Source organism: Desmodus rotundus, chromosome 3 (genome assembly GCF_022682495.2).
Source record: "Desmodus rotundus isolate HL8 chromosome 3, HLdesRot8A.1, whole genome shotgun sequence".
Lineage (NCBI taxonomy): Eukaryota > Metazoa > Chordata > Mammalia > Chiroptera > Phyllostomidae > Desmodus > Desmodus rotundus.
Window position 1 is genome coordinate 198189632 of NC_071389.1, and position 17399 is coordinate 198207030.

Here is a 17399-nt window from a genome sequence, read left to right on the forward strand (position 1 = left end):
CCGAGCGGGCAGGATTCAGCTCCTCTTCACATTGCGGGCAGTTACAGAGGAGCCCAAAGAATTTGTGTTGATCTGTAGCTATTCATAAACACCATACTAGCAATTAAATAGGGAAGCTTATGTTTATTAATTTATTTAAAAATAGAAATTAAAAACTTATTATATTCACATTAATCTCTTTTTTATTAAAAATAATATTTTCCAGAGCAAGGGGAGAGGCCTCAGAGAGGACAGCCCTCGCAGAGGACAGAGTGGGGAGTGGGTACTGATTCTTGCCCGTAGTGTTTGAGCCCCTGGGGGCACAGCTGGGCCTGAAGCCACGTCCCCTGGTTCTCCAGGCACGTGCCCCCTCTTGCCCGGGCATCTCCGCTGGCGGCACCTGCCGCATTCGGAGCGCTACAGGGTCGGTGACCAGCGGCGGTGCCCGAGGCTGACGGCTCTGTGAGGCATCTGCGCTCAGCGCTAGCCGTCCCCAGCCCTCTCCAGCACTGCGGACTTGCCCTCAGGGGGCCTTCCTCGCGAGTCCAGACTTCTCAACAACAATCATGAGCCACTGCGAGTGTGAGCCAGGCAGCGCCTTGGCCCCCAGGCCTTCTGGTCAGGGGCTTTCTGGGCACCTGCGCTCCCCTCGCGAAGAGCACTGGTGTGTGGCTGTGCTGTTTCCCTCTGCTCTATGCTCGACCCTCTGGTCAGTCCCGAGGGCAGGCCGTGCTCTGAGCCCTTCAGGGGACTCCCTGTCCGACACAGGACCCACCCAGGAGGGAACACTCCAGCTCGACAGTGATGGGAGGTGGAAACGGGAAGGAGGGTCCGGGGCGGAGGTCTGGCTCTCCACTGAGCAGTCGTGGTCCGGGGGAGCAGGTGCTGTGGGGTGAGCCGCTGGAGCCGCTGCCAGCTGCCAGGCTTGTATGGCCTGGAGTCTGCTCAGCCTGAGCACTTTCTGGGGCACCTGTTCCCAAGCAGATGGTCATAGGGACTGCCTGGGACAGGTGCAGCCATCCCCTGGGCCTACCTTCCTGTCCTGATGTGGGGGAGTAACCGCAGGGCCGAGGGCGGCAGGGGAAGTGAGATGTCATTTCAGACTCCTTCCCAGAAAGCCTGGTCTTCAGGGGCCCGGTGCCAGCCAGGCCAGGCTGCCCGCCAGGTCGAATCTAATTTGATCCAACCCACCCAAATCCAATTATGTCCTGTAAACTCGGAACGAGTGTCTCGCTGGTGCCCAGGGGTGGGGAGTGGAGACAGATGCTGTGCAGCAAGGTTGCCAGGTCCCAGCGCAGACTCTGCCGCTTGCTGCGTGACCTGGGGCAATCACGTCACCTCTACGGGCCCTCGTTCCCACCTGTATAGAAGCGGACAGTCACAGGACCTGCCTCCAAGAGCTCACTCAATGTGCACTCCACTTCCCTGAGCCAGGGAGGCTGGCTGAGGGTGCAGGTAAGGGCCGGAGGGGCTCAGCCCAGGCAGGGGAGCTGTGAAAAATGGTAAATCGGGCACTTACACCTATGTGTTGAGAGATCTGTGGATGCCGCAGGGAAGCAGGGCTGGGACCGCAGGCAGGAAGCACGTGGGAGGCAGAGATGAAGGAGCCTGGGGAAGGGGCAGCAGTGTGGGGACAAAAGGAAGGCTAGATCTGTGACACATTTAAGAGCCCCTTTCTCTGAGTTTTCCAGGAGATGTGATGAGGGCCTTGGGCTCCAACGACACTTGCATTTAATTTAACTCTCACCATGGGCCTGAGAAGTGGATACTGCCGTTCCTGTCTCCCAGACAAGCACACGGAGGCTGGACGGGGCTGGGAGGAAGCCGTGCCAGGGCCATGCAGTGTGTGAGAGGCAGGGACGTGGCCGGCTGCAATGTCCTCTCCCAAGTGCCCAGTGCTTCCTCCCAAGGGGCTGCTCCCCGATTCCTGCCTTCTCTGGGCCTGTGACAGGCCTTGGCAGCTCTCCCCCAGTGCGACCCGCTTTTCCCAGAGGACTTCTATCACTTTCAGATATTCCACCAGCGTGCTCAGGGTTCAACGACAGCATAATGTGCCTGCCCCAAACCGGCGCGCATTGTGTCCCGCAGAGCAAAGTTCACGGATGCATCTAAAGCAGGGCCACGGGAGGCGAGCCAATCTGCATCGAGGAGCCAGTCTTTCCCACTGCCCTGGCTCAGGATAACAAAGCTGGAATGTGTGCCTCCCAAGGGTCGTTGCTATGGTGACTTCATCAATAACATCGCCTTCCGCATCCATGTCCCTTAACCACGCAGGAAGGGAAGGCAAGCGGGAACAGCGGAGCAGAGAGAAAAGAACAATTACCTTGCTCTGCCCCTCCCCCACCCCCAACTTGGGAGGAAAGGATTTCCCTCCCCTTCAGCCTCCTCAATAGAAGATTATGCAGCCAGAAAGAGGCTGGAGCCTGGGGTTGGGGGAGGGGGCGGGGACAGGACGGAGCGGCCAGGGAGGAACAGACACAGGCTCCACGCACTCTGATGGAGAGCTGAAGGAGAGCTGGCAAGGCCCTGCCTCGGGGAAGGCACAGGGACGGCGTGGACGGGGCTGGTGGGGGAGACGGCGAGGCCAACGCCTTTGCCCAGAGCTGCCTGCGTGCCACGCTGTCCCACGTGCTTCAGGTGTGTCTTCTTCCCCGACCACCTGGCAGGGCTCTTCTGTCCTGGTGTATCCCACCCGTGACAGATAAAAGCCACTGAGCTGCAGAGACATTAAAACTGAGGGGAGGGGAGGGGCTGGATGGGGGGGCACGCCTGCAGCAAGACAGAATGGGGGCAGCCAGCCCGAAACTCACCGCGGCTGATGACAACCACAGGTCCCCCTGCGGAGCGCCCACTGGGCACTAAGTGCTTTACATGAATAATCCCCTTTAAGCATCTGACCCATTTCAAAGTCGATGCCATTATCCCCACTTTGCAAGTGAGGAGAGGAAGGCGAAGAAAGGCTGGGCAACCCGCCCAAGGGACACTCAGGCAGATGTGAACCTGTACTCCCAGTGGGCTTTCAGAGGCACTGGGCTCCCCTGTGCCCCGCCCCAGGGTGGGGGCAGGGAGGCTGGACTGTCCCAGCCCCTGGCCTCTCCGGCTCTGTCCGTATTTCCACATTCTGTCTCTCCAAGCCCATCTCGAAAGCTAGCTTCTTCAAAATGCCCAATGTCTCACTCACCCTGCCCTCCCCAACCAGGAGAGGCGCCCCAGCCCCCTTGGGGCCCCTGCTGGAGCTTGCTGAGGGCTGGGGGCATGCCTGCTCCTTCCCGACCACCCAAGCCCAGCCCCGGCCTGGCATGGGGAGGAGAGCACAGACCTTCTCAGCACCACCGTGCGCGGTGGGCAGCTTTATGTTCGCTTCACAGAGCAGTTCGGAGAGGTCGGCGACCTGCCTGTGGTCCCTCGAGTAGGACGTGGTAGAGCCAAAACCTGAACATTGATCTGTCTGACCTGAAGCACTGCCCTTCTCCAGGGGCAGAGGGAACCTTCTAGAGCATTGATCAGACTGTGAATTCCCACTGCTGAAAAGCCTTCCAGAGTCCCCCCTCCGCACCCACCCAGTGCACACAGGATTGGGCTGGAAGTCCTCTGGGCAATGTACTTTCTTCTGCCTGGGACACGCTCCCTCCCTCCTCTGAAGGGCAATTTCTGACTAGTTATTTGAGATTCGGTTTGGGCATCACCTCTTCCAGGAAACCCTCTGTGTTTCCACCCTTCCTCCAAGTCCCCAGGCTGGATCAGGGGCCCAGGCCAGGCCTCCGTGCCTCCCTTTCTCACAGCTCCGCCAGGCTAATTGTCACTGCAGGTCTGCTGTGCTGCCCCTGCCACTGGGGCTCCTGGAGGAGCCCGGGCCACCTGTGTGCGCCCCAGCTCTGCACAGCACCCAGCCCAAGTGAAGGCCTAAGCAGTGCTCCCTGACCCCAGTCGCACTGGTGGGCCTGGGCCGGGTCTGGTCTCTGCATGAGGACAGGGCAGACTCCCAGGCGGGAGGGTGCGTCCACCCACAGGCCCCAGCCCTTGACCCGCCGCCCCCCCCCCCCCGCCCCGCCCCGGCATCTGGATCTGCCTCAACTCCAGAATTACACTCCGAGGGCACCTGCGCCTGGATGGTGCTCTGACAGCCTCTCATTAGGAGCCCGGGGCTTTAGCAGAAACGGGGCTCTGCCTCCCACCCCGAGCCCCTGAAATTTCATCCTCCTGGGCAATTCCAGCCCTGGCTGGGGCACCAGCAGCTGGCTGACCCGGACTAGACCCTGGCCCAACCCAGGCTGTCTCTACAGGGGCAGCCCCGCCTGGGAAGCAGGAGTGATTAGGACCGTGGGCTCCCACTTCCCCAGGGCTCTCCAGTGCCAGGAGCTGTGCCAGGCTCTCTGCATACAACCCTGGCCAATCATCTCCATGACTGAATGCCAGGTGGCACCTGACAGGTGACAATGCTGAGGCTCAGAGAGGTCCCCCAACTAGTGTGGTAAAGCAGGGACCTGACCCCCGCCCCATGGCCACTTCCACAGCAGGCCCAAAGGATCCCGGCCCCTGGCCCAATGCTCCGTCGGCTGCCTCAGTGGCCCTTAGGGCCTCTGCACTGCTCCGCCTCTGCACTGCTTCCCTCGGCCCCCACCCCAGCCCTTCCTTCGGGCTCCAGGGCACCTACCAGGGCCCCAGGATGGTCCAGCCCCAAAAGTCTGGCCCTTGTACGGTCTGACTCCCAACACTTCCCATGTCCACTTGCTCACTAGCCGCTCGCTGATTCCTTCCACAGCATCAGGCAGGGGTCTCGTTTACACCAGGCTTTCCACAGGACCAGCCCCCCACCCGCTCTGCTCTTCCAGGGGCCGAGCCGTAGTTGAGCCCATCGCAGGCATCCGACAAACACCTGCAGGGGCTTGGTCTGTGAGTGCACTGCTTATGGTCAAGGGCACGCCCCCAGAACGAAGCCTCCTGCTTTGAGTCTCCAAGCCAACAGCTGGAATGGACTCGTTTCCCAGAAAGCTGGACTTGGAAGGAACCGTGGGGAGCAGCTGGATGAACTACTCCTTCCACACCGAGGAGGCTGCAGCCCATAGCACCGAGGCTCGCCCTGGGCATGCGGGAGCTGGTCCAGCGCCCACACAAACTTCCGGTTCCCAGCTCCCTGCCACTCCGGTCCACACTCATCTGTCACACCAGGGGGAAGCCTGGGGGACTGCTGTTCAGGAGCTGTCGCCCATTCATTCACTCAGTCCTTCTAGAAACCCCTAAGCACCACCTGTGTGCAGGCCCTGTGCCGAGGCCACGAGCAGAGCCAGCCAGGGCGCCCACCCACAGGGGTGCGTTGAGAGCTGAGACCAAGGCCATTGCCATGGCTGTTCACTGGGTGGACAGGCACGGGGTGCCTGACGGGTGGACACACGGCGTCCCAGATGAGAGCAGAAGGAGTGGGCTGGCCCGCCTTCTAAGAGGACAGGATGGACACCAGCTTCCCAGCCCTGGTGCCTTGACTAGCCCTGGCCCTGGGAGCCCCAGGGAGTGGCCTCTGTGGGATGGGAGGGGCCTGACAGCTGTCAGGGCGACACACAGCCTGGCCTTTAAGGTGTGTGGCCTTGGAACCTGCTCAGTTTCCTCCTCTGAAGCAGGGGAGGGGGGCCGTTAGAGGGCAGTAAAGAGGGATGGCTGCAGCTCAGGGTCCCCCGACAGCCACTTCAAGACACAGGCGGTGCCCCGTAAAGGCTGGCCCATCTGCTCAGCCCCGCTGACTCTGCAGAGCTCGTCCCACAAAAGCCTCACCTCACCCTGGACCCGGGCCCTCCCAGGGCCACTCCTCCTCCCGCCCCCTGAAGTTCCCCAGCTGGTCACTAGGCGGCACCATGCGCATGCTGTGCCTCTGAGGCCCGGTGGCTGGTGGCTGGGACCACAGAGGCCTGTGAGACCCTTTGGCTTCCTGAGGCTGCACTCCTCAGGCTCTGGAGCCAGAGATGTCCTTTCCTCTCCAGGGCTGCCAGACAGAGCAATAAAAATGGGGAAAGCCAGATGGCTAAATCTGGATTTCAGATAAGCAACAGGTACTTCCCATGTATAAATATGTCCCAATATTGCGTGGGTCATGCTTGATGTATTAAGAATATCTGTTATCTGGAATCCAATTTAGGTGGTGTCCTGTATTTGATCTGGTGACTCTATCCCTCCCTCCACAGGGACCCTAAAGGAAGCGATGAGGGAACAGTCAGCTCACACAGGTCCCACGGGGGCTGTGGCCTGCCCGTCACCAGGGAAAGTCTGTTTCTCCCTCCTGTCAGGTGGACAGGTGACCGGATGGAGGAACCCCAGGCATGGGAGGGGCCACGTGGTGGCCTCAAGAGTGTGCCCGAAGGAGCCCCAGAGGACCTGGGAGGAGAAGCCACCAAGAACTCTGGGCCCTGCTATCGGAGGAGTCTCTAAGGACATGGGCGGCTCTGGTCCCAGGCCGGTACCTCTCCCCCCACCCCCGCCCCCGCCCGCTCCCTCCCCGGGCTGTGGGAAGGAGCACCGGGGCAGCCCTGGCTCTGTCCCATACTAGTTGTGCCTGCTGCCCTGTCTTGCACCTCTGTTCTCTCCTGGGAGCAAATGGGTGGCAGCTGTTATCCACCAGGGGCCTGTGAGGATGAAAGGTTGTCAAAGGCTTGTACACAGTAGGAACTCAATAAATGCTGAGAACCTTTCCCTTTCCTAAGAGCGGGTGCCAAGGGCAGGTACAAGCCCCTCTGGGAACTCACCCAACCATTCTAACTGGGACAGACTGCTGAGCTGTCACCCTACCAGGTGACCAAACGTGGGGGTGCACACTGGGCCAGCACTGGAATGGGCCCTGGGACAGAGGTCCGCAGGGGGAGAGGTGTTCCAGAAGAGGGGCAGCTCACGCAGAGGCGCGGAGGCATGTGTGGGGAAGTCTCTGAACGTGGGACGGCTGAGGGTGCTGCTGCTGGAGAGGCCTCAGCTGACCTGCAGGCTGCATGCCGCTGTGGGCCAAGCCCGGGTGAGCCCAGCAGCAGGGCGCCCGGCTGGACTGTGGCCGAGCCCCAGGGCCTGGGCACGCTGTGCAGGCCTATCAGCAGGAGGGATGTGAGAGCATTTTGTGAAACCAATGCCACACGCAATTCACCCCTCAGGAGATGACTCAGTCCCTTCTCGCTTCCACCTGGCATGTCTCCTCTGCTCCCTGCCCCGAGTTAGACAAAAGAAACACACCTGTGTCCCCCGTAGGAGCTCACACACAGGTCCCCTGAAAGAGGGCAGAGCTGCTCAGACCCACGTGGCTGTGTCGAGAGGAAGACAAGTCTGCCTGAGTGGCAGAGAGCACCTTGCGGGGCTGCGGGTGGGGCAGTGTGGGCTCTGAGGCATGAGGAAGGGTTCTTCGGATGGAGGGCTGGGGAATGGGGATCGGGGGCCCAGTTAGGCACACATGACAGGGCTCCCTGGTCACAGGGACAGAGGCAGGCGAGGGTTTGCTGTGGCTGCGGCGCGAGGTGTGCAGTGTGGAGAGGAACCATGGGCAGACTGGGTTCAAACCTCGACTGCTATTGACTCGCTATGGACAACTCTGCTTCTTGGCCTCCATTCTCTCACCTGCAAGGTGGGGAGAAGAGCAGCTCCATGGCACAGGGCTGTTTCCAGGATCCGATTACTTGTGTCAAAGTCTAGGCACAACGCTTGGCACATGGTAACGCCCGGCGACAGCTGACAGTCACCAGGGAACACAGTGTATACGCAATACCTCATTTCAGCCCTCACAAACAGTTCCACGTTCAACACTGGCGTGCACCCTGTTACACAGATGAGCAACTGAGGCCCCAGGGCCGGGGCCGGCGGCCTCTCGGCCTGGGGCTCGCTCTCTGCCCTGCACTGTCCATGCTGGGGGGCCTGGGGGTCTGCAGCATTTGGGACCCCCACTGCTAAGCACCGTGAAGTAAGGACCAGGGTCCCCCTGGGCTGCCTGGCCGGGCTGGCTGGAAGCCAGGCCAGGAGAAGGGCATGAGGCTGGCTCACCAACAGCCACAGGAGTTGTTTATGGGGTGGGAGGCTCGTAAAAAATAATGGGCTGGATTTATTGCCCCTCCTCAAGGGCCATTCGGGCCGGGCCTCCTCCAGCCGCACTGCGGATCTTCCCGCTAATGCGAGAGCTGTTTATTCCCTGCCCACCTGGTCTGTAACAGGCAGGGGTGAGGGAAGCTTGCACACCACAAGGACACCCTCTGCCCTAGCCTGGCCAGCCCTCCAGATGGAGCAGCAGCTGAAGGGAAGACAAGGTCCAGAGGAAGGTCAAGGGCCAGCCTGGAACAGTGTGGGGGAAGGGCCCAGGACAAGGGCTGGGGCAGGGCAGAGAGGGCAGCTGGCCCCCGGGGTGGCTCCTGCCGAGGGAACCCCTGGCTCTCTTGCCCTGCCCCAGCTCCAGGGGTCTGTGTCTGAAAACTCCCCAGTGACTGTGGCCAAGGAGCTCCCCGGCCAGTCCTGAGGTAGGGTGGGCTTTGAGCGGTGGGCTCGGGTGCTAAGGGCAAGGCTTCTTGCTGCTGCTGACTCCAGTGGTGTGCCGGGTGGGGCCTCTACCCCACCCAACAGGAGTCCAGGTGCTGGGTGGGGAGACGCTACTCTGAAGTCCACCCCTCAGCAGTGTGCTATCATCTCTGCTGGCTGAGTGAGCGAGCAAGCAGGCACTCTCCCCTGACTCCAGCGGCCCCATGACCCCGCTGCTGTATCCTCCACAGTCTTCCTGCCTGCCTCCCCTGCAGTCTGTGGGTGCCGGGAGGGTGTGCTTCGGCACAAAGGTGGGGCTTCTGAGCGCTGCCCACCAAGTAGAATGGAGGAGCGCAGCCCCCTCCCAGAGCCTGGTCACAAGGTCACTGAAGGGCAGCACCGATGGCAGAATGCTGCTGTCCCCAAGCCCCCAGAACACACACAGGGAGATCAGAGAGTCCATTCCAGCATCGTAAGCTGCTGGCTCCTGAGAAGCCCCAGATGCCCAGGCTCCTCCTCACACCGTCACCTCCCAGCAATCTGCACAGGCCCCCGGCTGGGGCTGGCTGGAGCCGGCTGACCAGGAAGGAGGCGGGCACCTGTGCTTCGCACAGGCCATCTGGACACTTGTGTGAGGACCCTGAACGAGACCTCTGAGCAGCCCCCACCCTTGCACCTCACGGAAAGGAGAGATGGGTTTGTCCTGCCTGGAGCTCCCCGGCTCCCTCCAGGGCTGCATACTCTGGAGGGGACATGGCCCCACCTTGTCCAGAGCCAGCCACCACCAAAACATCCCACCCTTATGAGACCTGGGGACAGGCCTCTCCGGAGCGTGAACCTCTGCCGAAGGTCCTGCCTCTCACCCCCCTCAGCCACCCTCCTCTTCTCCATCCATACTGTCCCCGTGGGGGTCCAGACATCCATGGCTACCAGTGCCACCTCCCAGCAAGTTGCTTCACGTCCCTGTCTGGCCCCAGAGGGGCGGGGAAGTTCCCGAAGTGCGGATCGTACCCACCTCCAGGATGGAGGACGTGCCGTCACTTTTACAGCCAAGTCCAAGCTCCTGCGAACCAGTCTCCTGCCCCTGGGTGCCACTGGCTCTGGGGCTAGGCTCAGGCTCCGGGAGGCTCTCTCTCCAACGGACAGGAAGGGCTGCTGGGACACTGACCCCACTGAGCAGCCGGGACAAGGCGGAAGTTTTAGGGGTCAGAGAAGCCCGGCCAAGAGCTGAGAAGCCTGGCTGGGATGGAGGCCCAGGTGGAAAAGGGCAGCAGCATGGGCCCAGAAGGGTAGGGAGGGCACTGGGGGCCCCAGAGTCCAGGCTGGGATGGGTAGGCAAGCATCAGGCATGGGGGAGGGTTCACACCTGAATCCCCCTTTCCCTCCAATGAGGCCACGCGGTGTACAGAGAAGACCTGATACAGGCAAACGCTGGCACCCACCCCGCCAGGCTCCATGGCCCTGGGGCAGCCATGGAATCACCCCTCAGTCAGACGGTGCTGGAGGGCAGTGGAGGTGAGGGCCAACCCTGCTCCAGACCCTACCCCAGACAGGCCCAGAATGGACGAGGGGGCTCCGCAGGGCAGTCACTGCCCCCTGCCTGTGGTCCCTGCCTCTTGGGGTTCAGAGCCCCACTCCAAGTTGGTTTTCAAGGTTAGCTGCCTTCAGTCCATTGCTTCCCACCAAGGTCTGGTTCCAGACCATCTAGCGTCTTACCCTCTCCTTCCCACGACACCGCCCACTGCTACCTAGTCCCTCCAAAACCCCAGAGGGGCCATGCTGGTCCCTCTGCCTGCTGACTGCCCGTCCACACCCTACCAGTTGGCCGCCTTAGAGGGCCACCTGCTCTCAGGGGCTTCTTGGATCCTTCTTTACTGCCCCCAGGCTTCCAGCAGCCAGGCAGAACCAAGGTGAGCTGGTTGAGCCCCTCAGCACTGGCCACCCAGCACTCCACACCACACCACACAGAGCCACGCTGTGCCAGAGCACACAGATGTGAGTTGAAATGAAAGAGCAGGCACGTGAGGGGAGAAAACCTGAAGGTGCTGGCCCCTGCCCCCGGGACAGAGAGGTTCCCGGGCACAGGACCGTGAGGAGGGGCTGTGGAGGCTGGGCTGGCCTGGCCTGGCTGTCCCAGGCTGTGAGGCCGAAGAGGGACCGTTGTTGTTCGCTGTGTCAAGGGCCGAGCGGGACGCATGTGCGGGCTGTGACGGGGCTGGAAAGAGCACCTGGAAGCCTCGAGCCACAGATGCCAAGAGCTCTGGGTCTCATTCTCCCCAGCGCTGGGACAGAGGGACGGCCCATGTCCCTAAGCCAAGCCTGGGTTCTAGAGAAGCAGCCCCTGCTCCTGACTACTTCAAAGCATTTCCCAGAAAGGACCCCTCACCTGCCTAGGAGGCACTACTGGTCCCAATCTGTAGACAAGGAACCCCAGGGACGCAGAGTGGCTGCAGAGGCCACGTGGCCAGTGGAGGCGGGCGATGGCCAAGAACCTCAAACTCCCACCCCAGCCTGGCCAGACCCCCATGCTTCGAGCCAGGGTTTGTGCTGGCACTGAGGAAGCGGGGCCGCTCCAAGAGGTTGGGCCCCATGGCCTTACTGCTCAGCTACTGGCCCGGACTGACCCTGGCTGGCCCCACTCACGCATCCGGCCACCTCTAATCAAAACCAGCCCGCGTGCCTCTCCTCTTGCTCAGGGGAGGCTCCCAAGAGCTGACGGGCATTAGGAAGAGTCAGGTGACATGAGGAATCGAATTGCTAAATGGCTCTGGGCTCATCAGCCCTCCAAGAAGCCAGCCGTTCGGATCAGAAGCCACTTAGGTGCAAAACCAGCTAGGGCTTGGCAGCCCGGACTTGCCCTGACTTTGAGCGCTAACGATCATCACTGTGCTCGACACACAGTTGAGGGCACTTGTCACAGCCAGCGGAGGCTCAGGGGAGAGGCAGCCTGTCCAGTCAGCTGGGCCCCGTCTCCGCCCACAAGCATTAACGAGCGGTCAGCCCACATCCCATGCACTTGACCTGTCTGCTTCAGACCTGCTAAGTGGCCTTTGGGAGCCCTGGAAATGCTGCCACTTGTCCTTGCTGAGGTATCCAAGAAGTCTGCTGTTCTTTAGATGGATTCATTGCCCAGGTTTAAAAATTAGGACATTCACACAAAAATTCTAATGAGGGAAAAGGCTTCCTTAATCAGAATGCCAGTTCACACAGTTTGGGGTTGAGGCCCCAAATCTGTATTCTGGTTAAATCTCGATCCCTTGTTTCAAGTAAAAATCTGGACCTGGTCACCCAGGGCCTGTGGGTGGGGTGAGGCATGTGGGCTCAAGGCCCAGTTCCTGGAGTGTCTGAGTTCCCCTAGAAGTCCTCCCTTCTCCCCTGCGGCACTGTCTTCCCACTTCTGCCTAACCAGCTTCCCAGGGCTGTGCTCTGCACGCAACCCACACCCCCGCCACGGTCCCGTAGCCTCACGGGGTCTGGCCCCTGCCCAGCTCCCCCATCCTGGGCTCCTCTCCCCTCGGCTCCCCCCCCCCCCCACATACTCCACCACCCCGCTGCTTGTCCTGCTTTCGGCTCCAGCCTGGTCCGTTTCCCACCTCAGGGCCTCTGCACACGCCCTGCCTGGCATGCGCCCCCAGCTCCTCCCACGACTGCCCCGGCCCCTCGCTCCATTTCAGCTCATGCGTGGCTTCCTCAAAGAGGCCTTCAGCCCCCGCCTTTCTCTGTCCATGTCCCCTCCCTGTTTCTTCCCTTATCACCTTGTCACACCTCAGCCAGCGACCAGGGCTGGGGTCCTGACTCTGCCAGTTCCCTATGGTGTGGTCTGGGGCCCTGCTCAGAGTGAGCACCAACCCCCTCATGCTGAGGTCTGCTTGGTAACAACCCTAGTGTGACGATGCTTACAGGTCACACCAGGACCTGCTATAAACGAGACGCGGCCACCAGTGCACTGTGCCCGCCTTCCCTCCCTGCGCCCACCTTCGCTTCACCTGGAGTCCTGCCGTGGGAAGGCCACCCTTCAAAGGGACAGCACACACACAACCTCGCTGAAAAGGGGACTTTACAGCCTGCTCGTAGCAGCTGCCCTATAAACCCCTCCTTGATGAAAGCCGAGCGCCCCTCCCCCCTTCAACGCTCACTCCCTTCTCCATGAATCTGTTTCTTATAAAACTAGATTTGGGCCCAGGGTCCTCATCTGGGGCAGCTTGACCCCAGAACCCCACAGCTGGGAGGTCTCGTAAGGGGCAAACTCAGCCGCCACACGGGCTGCTGGGGAAGTCTGCACGATGAGACTGGAGCACCGGCCAAGGAACCCAGGGCTTGGCTTCTACATCCTTCTGGGGACACGGCAGTGCTAGGGATGATCGGGTCTGTCCTGTCTTTCAGCAAATGGCCTAAACAAACACTGGGGACTCTAAGGAGTCTGGTAAAGTGGTTCTGATTAATTACCCTGGGTTTTGTACTTTTTGACTGTATTTTCTTCCTCGAGATCTGCTTTCATATAAAAATTATGCCCAGAGCCCCCAGCTGTCACCTCACAGACTCTGTCGGCTCCAATGTCTGCTGGGCTCTCTACAGCCAGGGTCTCCCTCCCTCTGTCCTCCCAAGGCCCAGCAGGGTCAGTGCCACGTCCCCATGTCGTGTGCGGAAGCTGAGGTTCTGAGCCCCTACGGGAGGCCCGCCAGGCTCCTCCAGGCCCCGCCGTAGGGCTGTCCTGCCCTCCTTCCACCTCTCTGCCCTTGACCACACAGCACGGCCAGGCCCCAGGAGCGCCGGCCCTTTTCCTGCCCTCAGCCCACTCAGCCGCAGCACTCAGCCCACCCGGACACTCTGGGCCTGGCCATTATCTTAAGCCCACAGGCGTCTGCTTTACAAGTGCTGCTTCCTCTGCCAGGAAGGCCCTCTCCTCGAAGCACGCAGGCGCTGGCTTCTGGCCACTCTGTCCCGCCTCACAGTCCTGCTGCTCTGGGCCCAGACTCCGGCCAACACTGCCCTGACACCAGGGGCCTTCCCGTGCAGGGCTCGGCTGGCTCCTGTGCAGTCTGGCTGGCCTCTGGGGGTGGCCGGCTCCTGACCACGAAAAGCGGTGCCCCCACCCCCAGCTGGCGGTCGGGTGAACACACAGCAGACAGTCCTGGGTGCTGCCAGAAGCACAGAGACTGAGAAACGGCCACTCGCCTGGCCAGACCTCCAGCCCGCTGGGGAAGGGAGCCCTGGAGAAGGGGCCCCACTCTTCCTGGCCACAGCCAGCCCCCAGCCCAGAAGGTAAAACAGCTTCTCTAGTCACATCTGCCCACGTGGGGCCCCACCTTGTCTCCAAATAAAAGCACCAGAAGCACCAACAACCCTGATGAGCAGGTGGAGGGAAGGTGCTGGGAGGAGCCCCACGCAGAATCAGCCACTCAGGCCACCCCCAGAGGGGGTTCCGGCCGGGCGTGCCTGGCCGGCCCAGGCCAGACTCACCGTTGGAGCGGTGGATGCAGGTGTGCTGGTTGTCGCTGAGGAAAAAGCCGCTGTGGCACTGACACTCGTAGCTGCCCATGGCGTTGACGCAGACCTGCTGGCAGCCCCCGTTGTTGTCCTGGCACTCGTCCACATCTGCAGGGGGGAGGGAGGGCAGGGGTCACACCTGGGGCTGGAGCAAGGAGGAGGCGGTAGCTCCCCCAGACTGCGGGAGGGGCGCCCCAAGCTACCCCACAGTGGTATCTGCAGGGGGGCTGCTGGTGTGCCCCACAGCGGTAGACACTCCACAGCAGACCCCGCAGGGTCACTCCGCAGAGGTAGACAGTCGCACTGGCTGTCGCGCCAGCTGACCCTGCCTCTCCCGTGTGTCCGCTATTGCCCGGGCATTAACTCCTCTGACCCGCACAGCACCCCTGTCGGTCAGACCCAGGGGCTAGCCCATTGAACGGACAAGCACACTGAGGCACAGAGAGGCACAGCCACCTGCCCGAGGTCCCACGGAGGCAGGGTTCGAACTTGGTCTGGCTCCCAAACCTGGGCTCTCCCTAAAACCCCTGCTCCCCTTCCCTGGAAGACTGTGCAGCCTGCACTGTCTACCCCAGGCACAGAGCCTCACCACCCAGATCCCACCGCCCCCTTCAATCTCATCTCAGATGTGCAGCCAGCAGCACGAGACCTGGCGGCCAGGACGAGGCAGCCTGCTGACCCTCGCTGCCCAGGCTTTTGGCCTTGCAAATTGACTTCAAAAGCCCAGAGAACAGCGAGGCTTGGAAGGGCCCTGAGCCCTGGCTGCTGAGACTGTGCGGAAGGCTGCCAAGAGGTCTTCCCCACTCCCCGGGAGAGACAGACCTCAGGGCGGTGCTCACTTCTGACCAGAGGCTGTTGGCACAGAGGGTGCTCTTGGCTGAAAGAGTCTTTATGGAGCTCTGGTCTCGAAAAGAACAGCATGTTTCAATTACCAGAGTCATAACCCCCTACACTGTCAGTTTGTTTAATGAAAGAAGGGTTTCTTAAACCGTAATGTGCCATGTCTGTATTGTCATTTTAATAGGCAAATATATGAAACCACAACGGCAACATGAGCTACTGGCTGCTGCTAGCCGGCATCGCAACCCCCAACACGCACGCGCGCACACACGCACACACGCGCACTCTCACTCACACACGCGCACTCTCACTCACACACACGCACTGGCTGGGGCCCTGAGCTTTCGGTACAGTTCTTTTAGACACGGGCATCTTCCCCCCGCCCCCACCCCTGGATGAAAAGGAGGTGGAGAGAGAAGAAAAGCGTCTGGCAGTGTGACTTGCACTGGCTGGAGAGGCCTCCGCCCTCATGCTGTGTCAGCTGGGTCCTCCTCAGACTTCGGGCAAACAGACCAGTTTCCCCCCGCAAGAGACCCCGCGGCTACCTCTGAGGCCGACTGCCAGGCAGGTCATTATTCTCCAGCTCAAATGTCAGCCATGAGGCAGCCACGAGGGAGGCCGAGCTCTGAACTCTAAAAGCCACTAGTCACAGCTAACGTGATGAAGGTGGCTCTTGCTGGGGGGCAGGTGGCCTGAGAGTGGGAGCTGGGAAGGACAGGGAGGGGTCACTCTGAAAACCCTTCTCTGCTCAGAAAAGTCTAACTGACCGCCCTTAAAGGCCTGGTGCCTGTGTAGCCTTTGCTGGGGGCGCCTCCCGTCCACACCCCGTGGTGTTCGCCTCTGGGCGTCTGTCCCCTGCCATGAGCAGCTCCAAGCCAAGCACCGTGTCTTGTTCACCTTATGAATAACCACAGGAAGCTAACACTCTTCGAGCGTTCCTTAAGTGTCAGGAACGAGGCCTCACGAACATCACCTCACCGCACCCTTGCAGCAACCAACAGCTCGCTGCACAGACGGGGCCCAGGGACTCAGAGAGCTCAAGTCACTGCAGCGAAGTCACACAGCTGCTCACAGTGAGGGTGGGGCCCGGGCCCGCCGTTCAGCTCCTGAGCACATGGTCCCAGCCCTGCTATGCTGAACCTCAGGTGCAGACATGAAGCTAGAGTCACAGGCCATAAGTAACATGCAAATGTGCCAGCATACCGCAGTTAGTCCCGCCTCTGGCCCGGGAAGCCCCGCAGAGGCACGGGTGCCCATGTACTGGCACACACGTCACACTGAGCCAGGACCATGGGTCCTCGGTCCAGACTCCTTTTGAGTCACATTCTTTGCCACTCTTCCCACAGTTTGCAGAGTCTTCGTTCTGCACCTCAGCTTCCCCAACCCCAGTAAAGGCGGCATCGGCAGACACTACAGACACAGGCCTTCAAACGCTGGACTCACGGTGTGGAAACGCTACTTTGCCGCCACCACACATGGCTTCCCTCACGCCACTTGTCTGGCCTGACCCACCTCCGCCCCTCCCTGGAAAATAGGTACCAAAGGACAGCTGACGCAATGCATCTACAGGCCTGCAGCGGGCTGGCAGAGTGGCGGGGCCTGGGAGCGGGGCGTTTGCATGAGCAGGGAGCGGTGGGGGGGGGGGGGGGGGGCTCGCCAGCACTGACGAATGATATGAAGTGAAGGTGAGGCCTGTGAACAGTTCCCTTGCCCACTCCCAAGTAATAAAGCCCTAAGATCAGCAGGAGGGAAGATGGGGTGCCCCTCCGTACCCTTTTCCCACTGTGGCCCAAACACAGGCCTCCCCACACGTTGAGCAGGAAAATCAAGGTTGCAGAAACCAGGTGGGTAGCCTGTGGGCCTTACCAACTCCTCTGGGGGCTGGATTAAGGGCTTGAGGCCCGCCTCATGCCCCCGTGTCCCCAGTCCCCCAAAGGGTCCCATGGTGAGGTCTGCTGAGTGACCCGCTGGGGCAGTGGCCCACTGGCCTAGGACAGCCAAGCTTACCTGGAGGCCTGCCCGGGCCCCACACAAGATTGTGGGAAATGCTCAGCTCCTCGGCCCTCCCGAGGGGCAAGGCTGGCATACTCTGTTCCTTGGGCCCCAGGACCTGGCCCAGTCTGTTATGAGAAGTGCCCAGGGCAAGGAGGAGCCTGCCCCTGGGGGTCGGGAGACCTGAGTTCTGTGCTGGCCTTGTCCCCAGGAGGAACAGCAGACTGTGTCCTCAGGAAGCCCCACACAGTTCTCTTCCTTCTCTCCCGTGCAAGTGGGTCCAGGCAGGGATGCGCCCCGTATGGGAGTCCCACCCCGCCACCACGCCCCCAGAGATGGGCGCTGAGGCTGGCTGGGCAGGGCTGGCAGCTAAGCACCAGCACTCACAACCAGCGCGCCTCGCTGCGGCCAGGCCCTGTCTTAGCAAACCTGCGGGGCAGCTCTGCTTGGGGGCGCTGTCCTCAGCATTCCAATTCTCAGGTGAGAAAACTGAGGCCGACAGGGAGGATAAAACAGGCTGAAGGGGAATATGAAGGCCAGGGAGTCTGGGTCCAAAGCCCTCACTTTGTTCTCCTGGGATTCGGCACTTCTGGATGAGGCTGCGTGGCGGCAAGAGGCAGTTCCCTGAGTATCTA

General features: G+C 61.1%; 1 protein-coding gene across 2 annotated transcripts in view; it reads right to left on the minus strand.

The window, feature by feature from the left end:
• SCUBE1 (signal peptide, CUB domain and EGF like domain containing 1) overlaps window positions 1-17399 on the minus strand; it is a 114286-nt gene that overhangs the window by 57370 nt on the left and 39517 nt on the right. For both annotated transcript variants that reach the window (XM_053919662.1, XM_053919661.1), the window contains exon 4: window positions 13906-14040. In XM_053919662.1, the coding sequence (XP_053775637.1) occupies window positions 13906-14040 (135 nt within the window). The remainder of the gene's footprint in view (window positions 1-13905; window positions 14041-17399) is intronic.